Source organism: Miniopterus natalensis, chromosome 4 (genome assembly GCF_054644295.1).
Source record: "Miniopterus natalensis isolate mMinNat1 chromosome 4, mMinNat1.hap1, whole genome shotgun sequence".
NCBI lineage: Eukaryota > Metazoa > Chordata > Mammalia > Chiroptera > Miniopteridae > Miniopterus > Miniopterus natalensis.
This window is the reverse complement of record NC_142084.1, coordinates 77,732,167-77,746,717: the sequence shown is the minus strand read 5'-3', so window position 1 is coordinate 77,746,717 and position 14,551 is coordinate 77,732,167. Positions and strand designations below refer to the sequence as shown.

Below are 14,551 nucleotides of genomic sequence, written 5' to 3'. Positions count from 1 at the left end.
TTAGATGGGAACCTGAGCAAGATTCAGTGAAGCATTTCAAAGTTCCAGAGACACCAGAGAGATGGGGAGCTGCTGGGGAAAAACCCCGAACCTCTAAACACTCCCCTGGACTCTGGCCTCTTCCCCAAGACAGCCTGTAACAGACCTAAAAACCCAGATGGGAGCAGGAACAAGCCCTCAGGGCAGAGGGACACAGTTAAAGTTAATGGGATCTTTTGGCCTACAGCTTATTTCTCTTATCACATTTGGCTTTTTGCTTGTTCATTCACTCAAGAAACATCCATGAGCACTTACTAAGTCCCCAGCTATGCGTTTTGGCTGTTGCCTGATGGGTTCAGTGAAAAGACTTAGGCTATAAGCTCTTCACGAGGTGGTGGGGAGATGACCAGACAGAGAGTAGATATTCTTTCTTTTTATCCTCATATGAGTATTTTTTTCCCATTGCTTTTCAGAGAGCTTGGAAGGGAGAGAGACCGAGGCAGAGAGAGAGATAAACATCAATGTGAGAGAGACACATCACTGGTTGCCTCCTGCAGGGGCCCTAAGGGTGGGGGGGCTGGGGATGGAGCCTGCAACGGAGGTGCCTGCCCTTGGCCCCCATCGAACAGGGGCCCTTCAGTCGGGGTGCTGAGGCTCTAACCACTGAGCCAAACCGGCTAGGGTCAGAGCCTAGATATTCTTGGCGCAGGATGATACTTGCTTAGAGACACAGCACTTTGCACGCCAGTCCCACAACCTGGCCCTTCGGTGTTCTGCCCTTGGCTGGTTTCTTTACATTCCGGCAAACAAAACTTTCGCTGCCCCTCTGTTCCACCTGATTATGGAAGTGACTACGTCCGGGTGGAGGTGAGGAGATGCCTTTTCCTAATAAAGCTCAACAGTGGGTGGATGACCCAGCAGACGAGCCTAACAAGAGTTTGCTGAGGGTCAGCGCCGGTGCGCGGCGGGGGCGTGGCCTGGAGCGGGGGCGTGGCGCGGGGCTGGACGGAACCGGGCGGGAGCCGGCTGCGGCGCGCGCAGGCGTTACTGGTCGTGCCGGGTCACGTGAGCGCGCAGGCGCAGCACCGTGCAGCCCTCTCCATCACACAAAGCCCAGACGCGGAGAAAATGGCGGCAGGGGTCGAAGCGGCTGCCGAGGTGGCGGCGACGGAGCCCAAGATGGAGGGGGAGAGCGGCGCGCCCGGCGCGCCGAGCGGCAACGGGGTTCCGGGTCCGAAAGGGTGAGTATTCCACGGCTTCGTGTCCCGGGCCAGACATTTCGCGGCCCCGACTCCCGTTAGGTCTGTTGGCCGCCTCCCCCTGGCGCCTCCTCGGCCCAGGCCTCCCCCCGGGGCCTGCTAAAGGTAGGGGCGGCCAAGGCTGTCAGGAATGCTGCCAGGCGGCCCCCCGGAGCACCTCAAAGGTTGCTCTTATGTCCCAGGCCTCGGGCCTCCACTCTTCCGGTCTCTAGGTCCGGTCCGACTCCGAGGCCTCAGGCCAGGCCTCTGGGCGCGGGGATGATGGCGCGGGCCCCAGGGCCGGCGAGTCCCGGAGTGCGTGGCCGGCTTCCCAGTCCGGTGACCTTGGGCGCGGGGTTTCACATTTTCCCTCTTGCCAGGGGTCTCAGTTTCCCTATTGGTCAAATGGGGGGAGGGGAAAGAGCGTGCAGGACTTGGCACGCGGTCGGCCCCGGTAAACGGTAGCGGAGGCGGGTAGGTGTAGGCAGGGACCGCGAGGACGGCTCCGGCCGCCCCCTCTTCCCCTCCCCCCTTCGGCGCGGGCCGCTCCCCCTCTCCCGCCCCTCGCCGAGTGCCTTGGTCGGAACCGCCCTTCGCCCCACTCTCTGGCTCAAGTACCTCGCTGAGGTCCCTCACTTCTTCCCCAGGTGTGCAGTAGGTATTCATAGAGCTATCGGGCCTTCTGCTCCATGTTCACCCTTACAAACAAACAGGAAAGAAGGAGAAAACATCCTCTTCCGTGTTCTAGGGGAAGGTTTTCCATCATTCGGCTGGCTGCCCACTTCCAAACTCCGTCACCTTTTTGAGTCCTGCTTGCGGCTCTGTCTCGGGTCTTTGGTTTTTAAAATTCCCTTAACGCATGATCTTGTGTCCCCCGTGAAACCCACTTATTTTGCTTACAGTTACCTGAAAGAAAAACGTTTTTGCTCTGACCAGCACCTTGTGGGGAGAGGAGAGGGGAAGGCTGGGCACACATTTGATTTCCCACAAATTTTAAAAAATTGTGGTAACGTATACACAGTATGGAATTTACAATTTTAACTATTTGAAATGTGAGAATCGTTGTTATTAAGTGCAGTGTTGTGCCGCCATCACCACCATCCATGTCCAGAACTTTTTCAACATGTCAAACTGTAACCACTAATCAGTAACTTACCATTCTCCCCATCTCCTTGTTACCTCAGTTATACATTGTCAAGAATTTTCCTTCCCACAACATTTTTAAAGTGCATAATTACAATTTGTGGGGATTAAAAGTGAATGTAGTTAAAGCACTTTATGTTAATGAGCATTTACTAAATCCTAGCTATGTTAAACTTAGGTGAGGAGGAGAATATGCGCTGGTTATTGGTCCTTGGAAATCAACAGAGACATTTTGGAAATATTCTCAACACTTTATTATTGAAAACTCTCGAAAGGGATGTGTTCATTTTAGAGTTTTTTCAGCGTCTGTTTTGGGGAACCTGGTTGGATTTCTGAGAGCCATATTTGGAGGCTTTTAAGATATATTTATATGGTGTATTTTTTCTTTCAAAGCACTTAATCACAGGATGGAGTGCTGTTAGAATCGGGCTAGGTGAGAAGTTGAATTAGGTGAGAAGTTGAATTAGTTATGGATTGTATAGCGTCTGGGGTACTTATTTAAATTTCCCATTTTCCACTCTTCGTTTTCAAATAGTCATTTTGTGACTGATTCATTTGACAAATGTAGCATAGACTATTAAGAATAAAAATTTACATGGAATTCTCTGCAGCTGGCCTCTGGCCTATGTGCCATTTTGGAACAGGTGGACAAAAACAAATAAAGCTTCTCCTTGTTAAATAAAAATAAAAACCTATATTTAGTTTAGATTACTGGGAAGGTAATGTTTGTGTTAAGTCTGTTTTGCAATCAAGAAAAAAATTTTTTTTAACCACTGAGAAAACTCAGGTTAAGGTAATTGACCCAAAGAGTTTAGGGGAGGCCATCTTTACTTAAAGGCCTTGGGGGCTTACACAACACTGTTTTGGTAACCTCTCACTAAATACAGTCACTGGAAGTTTATTATTTAAATAATAATGACTTGAGTCAGTTTTTTTGTTATTTTTGCACTGTACTTTAAAAAGTGTTTCTATACTTGATAAAAATAATTAAAAAATATATATATCTGTATTGATTTCAGAGAGAGGAAAGGAGAGAGAGAGGGAGAGAGAGAAAGAGAAACATCAATGATGAGAAAGTCATTGATCAAGCCCACAACCTGGGCACGTGCCCTGACTGGGAATTGAACCCCAGTCGTCTGGATCCTAGGTTGACGCTCAACTGCTGAGCCATGCCCGGCCGGGCAATAAAATAATTTTTGAGGTACGTTATATTCTGAGCTCAGGATTAGAATAGGGGGCTCTGGATTGTTTGAATGCCTGCAGCCAACTCTTTGCTTTCACTTTGCTCTGTGATTTTATTCATGGTTATGCAAGCGATAGCAGTCTGCAAACATTAGGTTGCTTGTTTCTTTTCAGGGTTCTCAGGTGGGTTCTCTCATTACAGTGTTTTGCAGTCAGAGTTGAAGGCTGAATTGTTTCTTCAGTAGTCTGTAAGTACAATGCCTAGGTTTCCTCAGCCATTGCCCTGGTGAGCTTGTTTTAAAGCCTAATCTGGTATATTCAATGGTAGAAGGTCTCTCTACTGCTTTCAAGAAAATTATTGGTAGGAAAATATATCACTGCTAAAGTCACTTATGTGCCAGGTCTCTCCTTTAAACCTTTTACAAATGAAGGAACTGAGGCTTAGCAAAGGTGACATTGAGGTTTAAGCTTTGGTGGTGCGACCCTACCTGTTAGTCACCTGTATTATTGCTCTCTTAATGTTGCGCTTAACATTTACCAAGTTGTTTTTTGTTAGGCTATTTGTTGATTTCTCACAACACCCCTGTGAGCTAGGTGGATCCAGGCTATGCTGGTTTTGCTGGTAAACAACCAAGAGGAAAAGACCTAGAATCATGTGGGTGGTTAAGTGGTGGACCTGGAGCTAGAACAGTGCTATGAACCGAGCTCTCCACATCTTAAATGCATTAGAGGAACTCAGAGTTGAAAGGGTTTCTGTGAAGAATCATTTTGCATAAAGGATGATACAAGGGGATACGAGGGTGGGGGTGGGTGGGAATTCTTTTTCCCTCAGAAGTGTTCAGGATTTCAGGGTATTGGGTTGCCATTTCAGACTACACTCTTGCTTGAAGAACTCTGCAAGTAATAGTATTATACATGGGAATGCCATGGAGGCATGAGAGGGTAGGGATTCACTCATTTAAACTGAATGTAGCAGTCCTTCCTGGAGTAGGCACTTAAAATTTTTTTTTAGTTGTGGTCTTTATGTATAGTATAATTCTAGTGTTATGGAGCAGTGACATGATAAATTACCAATTTTCAATGAATATAGTCAGCAAAACAATTCCAAAGCCATATTAAACATAATTAAACTTATTTGAATGATTTGGAAGGTAGTTTCAGATATTTTAGGCTTGTCTTTATGTATTATGAAATAGGTTTATAGAAGTTCAGGGAAAGTTTCGGTTTTACTGTTTCTATTTAGAACTTTGGTAGGTGACTGGGTGGCAGAATCAGATGGAATCAGAATCATGGGCAATTGGCAATATCAGAATATTGATTGATAAGACATTTAGCTGGCCTAGGTAGACCACTTACTGTGGCTTCACAGTAAGTTTCTTTGAAAGATTACAAATCTGTTACTTTATGTTGGAGTTACAAGTCAAGTTATTGGGATTAGGTTTAAAATGTAATAAATATGAGAAGAAACTTTTAAAAACAATGTTGTGTAATAGGCACAATAAACATATTGGAAATGTAGTTTGGTGTGTGTCAGTATATAAAACCCTCATTGAATCAAGATAAATATATCACTACATTTTCTCACCCCTTTGTAATACTCTGAGCCTCTCTTCTCTCCACCCCTAGGTTATCATGGGTCTGCTTTCCATCAGTATGCATCATTGGTTCTCAACTGGGTGATTTCTTCCCTCTAGGGGACATTTGGAAATGTTTTGGAGACATTTTTGATCTTCACCTTCAAGACAGAGGGATGGAGTTGCTACTGGCATCCTTGAGTAGAGGTCAGGGAATGCTGCTGAATACTGTATAGTGCACAGGGAAGTCCCCCACAACACAGGATTATCTGGCCTAAGATGTCAATAGTGCTGAGGTTGAGAAACCCTGCTGTAGATTAGTTTGCTAGAATAGATTTTCTGAATACCCTTTTTTGGTCTTTTTTTTTTTTTTTTAGTATAAATATTTTGAGATTCATTCATGTTGTTTGTAGTACATTACTTTTTGTTGAGTAGTATTTCCATGTATGAATATACTGCAATTTGTTTATTCATAAGTGTTGCATATATAGGGTGTCGCAAAAAAATGTATATGCACTTTAACAGCTGATAGCTCAGTTTTGAAAATGAAATGTATTTTAATGAACACTGCCTTTATAATTATTCAAAGTGTGTGTGTGTGTGTGTGTGTGTGTGTGTACACGTACGTACATTGTTTGGGGACACCCTATAGTTTAGGACTAGAGAAAATTTGCCTCATTTTATTCTGAAGATGGGAGAAAATTGGATCGGGCATTTTAAAAATGGACTTTTCAGGACACCACTCTTAAACTATCACATCATCTGTAATTGAATATATGTCTTGAGGGAGATTTCTTTGAGGGTGGTTTTCTCCTAATTCTGTCAAGAATAGAGTTCATGGTGATCATTAGATTTAAGAAAAGGTCAATTTTTTAAGAAGCTGGAAATGACTTTCTGAGGAGGCTTTTCAGAGAGAGGAAGTGATTGCCCAGAGAAGAATTTGGGTGCAGTGGTATTGTGCTCACACCTTGGGCATAATCCATATGAGCTGCTTTCTCAATGCTGAGCCATGTGATGTGGATTAACCCTAAACCAAATAATCCAGTTTCTTTGGTTAGATTGGGTAGTTTATTTTTTTAAAAATCTTATTTTTTTAAGATTTTGTTGATTTCTAGTTAGGGGGAGAAACACCAATGTGAGAGGGAAACATCGATCGATCGGCTTCCCTGACCAGGGAGACCATACCTGTAACCCAGGGATGTGCCCTGACTGGGAATCGAACTGGCAGCCTTTGAGTGCACAATACAGCACCCAACCAACTAAACCACATGCACCAGGGCAGGTAGTTTATTCTTAGCCCTAATAATGCATGGGCAGAGTATAGCCTACATACTTTGGCTGTAATTAGTTATTTACACATTTTATAATTAATAGGTGACCTCAGCAGCCTGAAAACAGACTGGCACTATTAGTGTCATGGACCCTAAGTCAGAATTTTTTTTTTTTGTGGCAAATCATAGGATATTTGGGTTTCAAAAGAAACAAGTCATATACATTTCTATCTACAGACCCTCTGTAGGTAGGTTTATGAAATATAGATTAGATGTACATTTTATGAACTTATACTATTTTCCTCATCTGCCAAGAGTAAACAATTGGCAAATATGCTGTTTGGCAGATTTTGGTGCAGGACTTCATGTGGCGTAGGCAGGTTCCTTCTGAGATCTGTTTGTGGTGTGCAGCCTAGCCTGAGGAAGGTCTGTTGTGAACCTGGGTGGACAGAGTAAAGAGTTCTGGGGATCCAAGAACTCCAGTGGCCGTACCTTCCACATCTGTCAGCTGGAAGTCTGTTGCATGTTGATATAGTTAAGATCACGTAGGAAGCGGCTTTCCTTAGTTTTGCCTAGGATGATATACCTTCATTGGGTTACCACTTGGCACCCTTGTGTATGAGGGACCAGTTAAAAAAAACTTTGGCCCAGCTGGGCGTGGCTCAACAGTTGAGCGTCTACCTAGAATCCAGGCAATCGGGGTTCGATTCCTGGTTGGGGCACATGCCCAGGTTGCGGGCTGCAGCCGATCAATGACTCTCTCATCACTGATGTTTCTATCTCTCTCCCTCTCCTTTCCTTTCTCTGAAATCAATAAAGATATATTTTTTAAAAACCCCAAAACTTTGGAGACTACAAAAAGTTGCTAACTTTCTAATTTTTCCAAATTATGTTAAAGTCCTCCAGCTACCACCCATTGTTTGAACACTACTCCCACACACAAGGAAGAATCCTAGAATAAAGATCAGACCTTTTATTAAGTGAAGGTAGTTTTGTAAATCATCAATACCATAGTCTTGGCTTTTGTTTTTTTCCATTTGTGCCGTGGATTACAAAGCCTTTGCTGGAATCTGTGGTTTGGGAGTTGCAGGATTCTCACTGGTGGAAGAATAGGGCTAGTGAAGCAGAAAGTGCGCTGAGAAGAACTCCCTATGGCTGCCAGCTGTTTCTGGTCAGTGCTTACAGGTGTTGGAGGTGTTTGCTTGTGGTCAAAGGGGGCTGAATTGAGCAGGCAGCTCAGGGATCAGCCTCACTTGACCAATGCATAGGTGCTGCCCTGGTTACACACACACTGTCCTGTTGTCCCTAGGCTATGGCCTGTTGAGCCTGATGTCTGGTTCTGTGCTTTGGAAGCCTGCATTTCTTATGAAGCTTTTTTCATGTCCCAGTTTAAGCTGAATTTGTTTGTATGGAGCTTAGAACCTAACACACCAAGGTGAAAAGTATTACAGGAAAGGCCATGCCAAAAAGCATCCACCCTTCTTTGCAAAAGTTGGGAGTGTTTGTGTGCTCTTTTATGTACCAGGGTTGCTTAGACTTTGATTTTCCTAGTGTCAAAGTGGGGTTGTGTAGAGAATGGCTTCTTTCCCTTAAATATTTTTTTATTGTGGTACAATATATGTAAGAGTTACCATTTTAACCATTTTTAAAAATTTTTATTATTTTAAAAAATATATCTATTGATTTCAGAGAGAGGAAGGGAGAGGGGGGAGAGAGTTGAAACATCAATGATGATAGAGTCGTCATTGATCGGCTGCCTTCTGCACACCCCCTGCTGGGCATTGAGCTCAGAAACGCGGCATGTGCCCTGACCCTGAATTGAACCTCATTCTTCTGTATTATAGGTTGATGCTCAACCGCTGAGCCACTTTGGCTAGGCCATTTTAACCATTTTACATGTACAATTTAGTAGCATCAAGTACAATGTTGTATATTATACCACGATCCACTTTCCATTTCCAGAGCTTTTATTGTCCCAAACAGAGAGACTGGCTTGTTTCACTTAGCATGTTTTCAAAGTTCATCTGTGTTACAACATGTATCAGCACTTCACTCCTTTTTATGGTTGAACAATATTCTATTGTATTTATATACCACATTTTGTTCATTCCATTCGTCTGTTGGTGAATACTTAGGTTGTTTCCACCTTTAGGCTATTGGGAATAATGCTGCTATTGGTGTATAAGTATTTGATCTTTGCTTTCACTTCCCTGGGCTATATACCTAGGAGTGGAATTGCTGGGTCATATAGTGATTATATGTTTTAACATTTTGAGTAACTGCCACACTTTTATGTAGCAGCTGCACCATTTTACATTCCCACTTAAAACAATTTTTTAAAAAACACAACAAAAGGCACTTTTATTTGTGAAGCTAAAATTGGTTGGGACTGTGCACCACCTCATTTCTGTTCCATGAAATCTTGTAAAAAACTTTTTTAAAGATTTTTTTTTTTTTTTTTTTGAGAGGGGGGCAGAGAAATACCAATGTGAGAGCAGAACATCAGGTTGGCTGCCTCCTACACTCCGTACCGGGGATTGAGCCCACAACCTGGGTATGTGCCCTGACCTGGAATTGAACCAGCAATCTTTTGGGGCACAGGACAGTGCCCAACCTACTGAGCTGTGCCTGCCAAGGTCTTGTAAATCTTTTTCTCTTTTCCTCTTTCTGTTTTGGAATTAAAGCACTTCAGGCGGGGAGTTGGCCTCTCACTCCCATTTCTGTTATGCCATAGGAGTGTGTGAAGGCCTAGAAGAACACACTTTCTTGGGACCGGGTTCTTGATAGGTGGGTTTAAGGAGTGCACTATTGCAGTTTTCTGCTCTATGGAAGCGCTTTAGTTTGAATGTCTCATCAAAGTCAGTATTAGTCTTGTGTTATATGTAACTTTGTATGGAATTGTAAACCTGGCAAGTGAAATACTATCTTTCAAATTGTGCTAACATATGGACCCTTTTTTCCCCATCTTTTGAATTCAGTGAAGGAGAACGACCTACTCAGAATGAGAAGAGAAAGGAGAAAAACATAAAAAGAGGAGGCAATCGCTTTGAGCCATATGCCAATCCAACCAAAAGATACAGAGCCTTCATTACAAACATACCTTTTGATGTGAAATGGCAGTCACTTAAAGACCTGGTTAAAGAAAAAGGTAATGGTACTGGTGGTTGAGTAGGGTAAGAAGGTTGGTGTGTCATCTTTTCTGTGGCTGATTCCTTGGTTATTTTTTGTCAGTGGAAGCTGTTCTGGGTAGAGCATGTGTTCTGTCAGGCTTGAGAGTTAAGCCCTCCTACCACCCTACTTTTTTTTTTGTGGTTGTGCACCTGTGTGTCTGATAGGGTGGTTTGATGATCCTTTGGCCTATAAATATTTTACTGGCTTAATATAGTAATAGGACTTCAATTAAGTTTGAGGGGAGCCTCTTTGTGTTAAGGAAATTTTTTGATTTTTTTTTCATAATAGGTAGGAGAGGTTTTATCTTTTCTGTCGCTCTTTTTTTTTTTAAAGCTTTTAAATTCCTTTGGGAAGGTAGTTTGTTTAAATTTTGTGGATGTCTTTCTGGGATCAAAATTTGGTAGCTGGAACTTGTGCTGTTCAGATTCTAAATTATAAAACATTAGCTTGTGCTTAAATTGTTAGGCACCCCCCCCTGGGGGGGGCCGGGGAACACTTAGATTGGCAATTGGAGAGCTCAAAATAAGGCCTGTCCTGTGTAATGTAGTGCCTTCTGGTGCACATTAGTCACAGCTCAGGCGTCCAAATTCCTGCTTAGGGCAGGGGAAGCAGTGGAAGCTCTACTGCCACCAAGACGTCCGAGGAGGTCGGTTGTCTCCATAGTCCTCTGCCTTACCCCATGTGCACACCAGGTGTGTCCTTTCTTTCCCATACTCTTGTTCTGTTTCTTCTGTCTTCCTTTCTTTCCTGATTCTTGGCCCTGCTGGTGGCACTCAGGGCTAAAGAGATTGCTCAGCCCTGCTTATAGAGAACAATTTGTCTAATGCCTTGGGGTCTCCCCTCACCTCCACCCCCTAAGGGAAACTTAGACTCAAATTACTCTCAAATGGAGTCTTTTTGAAGGACTGAAAGGTACTGGTTTTTTGGAGCATTCATAATGAAAAGAGATTTGAGCTTGATTTGTCAAATGATTAACATTTCAGTGACAGAGATGCCACTTGGATAGGCCATTTTTGTATGTGTACTGGTGCTCCCAGCATTGGGTTTTGAAAATATAAATGGCCCACTGCCATCATTGTCCCATCTCTTGATTTGACCATGACATGCTGAAGCACTAGGCACCGTGAACCTCTCTGTACAGTTATGTATGGTGCTCCCATGTAGTATTTCTCCAGATAACATGGATGGAAAATGTTTGGGTGTGAGATTTGTTTTCCTGCCTTGATCAGCAAAATCATTCCTGCCAATGCTCCTAGGGCAAGAGTGAAGTTTCTTCTTTTTGTCTGAAGGGCGTGTCATGTGGCATCCCAGATGCAGTGTTCTTGGTTTTTGGGACTGCTGCTTCAATACAAGCTTAGAATTTCTGTACAGTAAAGTTGGGTCTCATTCGAATTAGTTTTTGGAATAACCCCCAAATTTGTGTTTTTGTGATTTGGTTGAATCACTGAATTGATACTTCCATTGATAATAAGGTATAGTAGTTCCAAGAACCAGGAATGTGGCTTTGAAAATGCAGAATTTTGTAAGAGATTGCAGGCCAAATTATTTTTTCATTTTTAGGAGTGTGTGAACCAGTTTTGGGACATGATGGATAAAGTAGGTGACATTTTTACTGCTTTACCATTCAGTAATTCAGTTTTGGAAGCCTTAAAGCTGGTAGCAGCAGCAGCAGCCATGACGTTTCTGGATGTAGAAGCAGTTCACCTCAATTTCCTATTGAACTGTATTAAGTGTGGAGCCAGCCTGGTGGTTTATTCGGGTACTTCCAAACTGGTTCTCATATTCCCCTGGCATACTGCTATGAATGCCCTGGCTCAGCCCTTTCAGTGTATTTTGGTGGTGTAATTTAGAATTACAGGTGTGCAGTAAATCAGTTATTTTTAACAGACCTTAAAATGTTCTTGCTTAGAACTCCCCTGTACAAGTTAAATTACTTTTCTGTTTTATTATTAGCCATGTTAGATTGTGGGTAAAGAGATTCATAAGAGAAAGGTAATCTTTTTTATGGTAATGGTTATATTCAGTATGTGAAATCTAAAATAATTTACTGTTTACCTACGTGACTCCTTAAGAAATGTTTTTATTCTTTTTATTATGAGGTTTTCAAAAGACATTTTTATTCATGCCTTGGTATACCAAAAATAATGTAAAGTTATTTGAAATCTGAAATATTTACTTGAAATCTGTTGCAAATAAGTTTTAAGGTTTTTGAAGACTTGTTATTGCACAGGGGGAAGAAAACCACAGATAGAGGCACTTATACCCTGAAAGCATTGGTCTCAAGGTAATCTTTAGGATGGACAAAGCAGAGATTTGGGCTGTCTTAATCCAACCACTCTTTATCAGTCTGCATTTTAAGAGCCTGTCCCTGATTAAATCGTCCTTTTTCAGAAAAATAGTGGAATAATTTGTCCTCAGCTTAAAGATCTGAATAATGTTATATCATTGCCGCACTGTCTAATTGCCACCTCTCAGAATTAAGGTAGTAGCTCTGAAATGGCAGGACAGGAGCTTTTCTAAGGCTAATCATTGATCATGCCTGAGATTGCCTCATGCACCACTCCCTAATTCACCGTCCTTGGATACCCAAGTGTGTTTTATAGTGTTTGTCTTGAATTTTAGCATTTAACAGCATTCTGGGAGATCCTACTAATAATTCATGTATTATGTGAAACTGACCACTTTTCCCCTGGTTTTTTCAAAACCCTGAATAGGATCACAAAGCTTGTTTGGTGCCCAGATTTTTTTTGGAGGCACTATCATGAAATCAACATTACTGATTTTTTAAAGAAGTATGTATTCAGAGCTTTGCTGTGTTCTGAGCCAGCCTGCTTTTTTGCTCACCCCCATAATATCAGTTAGGGACAGGAATTAAACAGTTTCACAGCCCTTAGAATTGAATGCCCTCTTTCCCTGAGCTTTCCCTTTCCTGCTCTGTTTCCCGATGGGACAAGGGAAAGGTTTCTGTCGTCCTTCCTTTTGACTGTGCTTATTTTTTTTTTAACGGAGATATTGCGTGGAAAAAATGGCAGCTTTGAAGACCAAATTGTTGCTGGGTTGAAAAACAAACAAACATTGAGAGCCAATGTAATACGAAATTTGGAGATTGCCAAACCAAGTTTGAGAGTGAATTAATGACCTAACAGCTACCTAATTTTCATCAGTTAACAGCTGTTGGGGATACATATCTTTTTAAAAGATGTCTTTATTGATTTTTGAGAGAGAAAGGGAGAGAGAGAGAGAGAAACATCAGTGATAGTCACTGATGAGCTGCCTCCTCCATGCCCCCACTGGGGATGGAGCCCACAACCCAGGCACATGCCCTGACCGGGAATCAAACTGCCTGTATCATAGGTTGATGCTCAACTACTGAGCCACTCTGGCTGGATCGGGATAAGGATTGGGCAAAAAAGTAAGATTTCTGTGAGCAAAAGGTGGCTTGGTTATTTTAAACTTAAATAGTGTTGTGTTATATTACTGGGAAGTCCTCGTGTGTGGATGAAGGAAGCTTGGCATGGGGCTGCTTGTTCTCCTGGCCTAACCTGGGAGCCGGCAGCACTGAGGCAGGACTGAGCTGCAGCAGCAGTTAGTAAACACGGAGCAGAGTGTGAGGAAGAAAGGAAGGTCAGTGATGTAGTTTATTCTCAATCAATCCTAAGTTTAGCAGCAGTCAGTTTAACTTGTATAAGCAATGATTTCTTTAAGCACTTAATCCTTCTGTTTTTATTTAATGCATCACTTCAAGTAAATTTCAAATTCTAGCTGACAGAAAACCAAGGCCCAGAGGGCATGTGTAGTCCAGTGGAAGTTGTCCAGTGGCTCTTGGAAATAATCTTCATGGTGGGTCTGTGGAGCAGAACTTAAATTTTAAGTTTCAGAAAAATCCCTACCCAATCTCTTTGGCTCCTTCAGATTTTCCTTTGTTGGAAATTGAGCCTGCATTTTGGAAAGGCTGTTATGCTGAAGCTTTTGTCTCTGTGGGTATTTGGGTTAAACCCCAACAGTGGAGCCTCCCTGGCTTCCTTGGTGGCCTTTGGTCTAGTTAGAGAGGTAGTGTTGTTCTGTCCCCGCAGGTTGAGAAGCAAGAATGGGTTCAATCAGTTTCTAACTTGGCTGTAAATTAAGTAATCACTGTGTAGAATAATTATTTTGCCATATATATGAGAAACAAGCTATATATAAACCTACATATATGTCTATATATTAATCACACGTTCCAAATTCAAATATGCATTTATTCTATGCACCGCTCCATTAGAGTGGCTACCTTATTATGAGATGAAAATGTTTGATAACATGCCCTGTTTCCCCCTTCCTTTAATAATACAGGCCTTTTCACATATGAATTCTTGTCAGCGACTGTACTCTCTTTTTTGTGTGTGTGTGTCCATTTCATACTTGAGTAGTAAATGAGAACACAGAAATAAATACTCTTTATGGTAAAAATACGTGCAGAAATGTTAAATCAGAATAGCTCCAAGGACTGCCTGAATTATTTTTGGTTTGCTCATCTACTTAACCTCCTGGTGCCTTTTATTCTTGAGGCAATATATATATTTTTTGTTTTTGTCACTTTTTTCTTTTCTCTCTCTTCTTGAGGCAGTATTTTTAATAATCCACCAAAATGTTGGTTAAAAATTATTCCTTGGAGCACTTTAAAAATAAAGGTAGGTGATAACATGTGGCATTATTAGACTTTTCAGAGTCTTAGGTTTTTCCTGTAGATACTTTGATGTTTAAGCTGCAGTAGAATTTGTCTCAGCAACCTCCTCTTGGGATTTCATTCATGTTCAATGAGGAGTGAGGAGCAGCAGTAATTTTTATTAATACCTGCGAATTCCATTTCTTTGATACTGTTGCTATTGCCAATTTGTGAACTTTACCTCTCAGTTCTAACTGATCTGCTCTGGTTGGTTGGCCCTTTTAAACTTTATTTCATTGAATATGACCAGATTGATAGTTGACCAATTTTGCCTTCCAAGTTTTGTTGATG

At 42.2% G+C, this 14,551-nt stretch overlaps 1 protein-coding gene across 3 annotated transcripts in view; it reads left to right on the top strand.

Annotated features, from left to right (window-relative positions):
• The first annotated feature begins 1,101 nt into the window (after nucleotides 1-1,101).
• HNRNPM (heterogeneous nuclear ribonucleoprotein M) overlaps nucleotides 1,102-14,551 on the top strand; it is a 41,794-nt gene continuing 28,344 nt past the window's right edge. For 2 of the 3 annotated variants that reach the window (XM_016203469.2, XM_016203468.2), the window contains exons 1-2: nucleotides 1,108-1,220; nucleotides 9,366-9,535. In XM_016203469.2, coding sequence (XP_016058955.2) covers nucleotides 1,108-1,220; nucleotides 9,366-9,535 — 283 coding nt within the window. Of the gene's footprint in view, nucleotides 1,221-9,365; nucleotides 9,536-14,551 lie in introns of all 3 variants that reach the window. The other variant, XM_016203472.2, reaches the window with a different exon arrangement.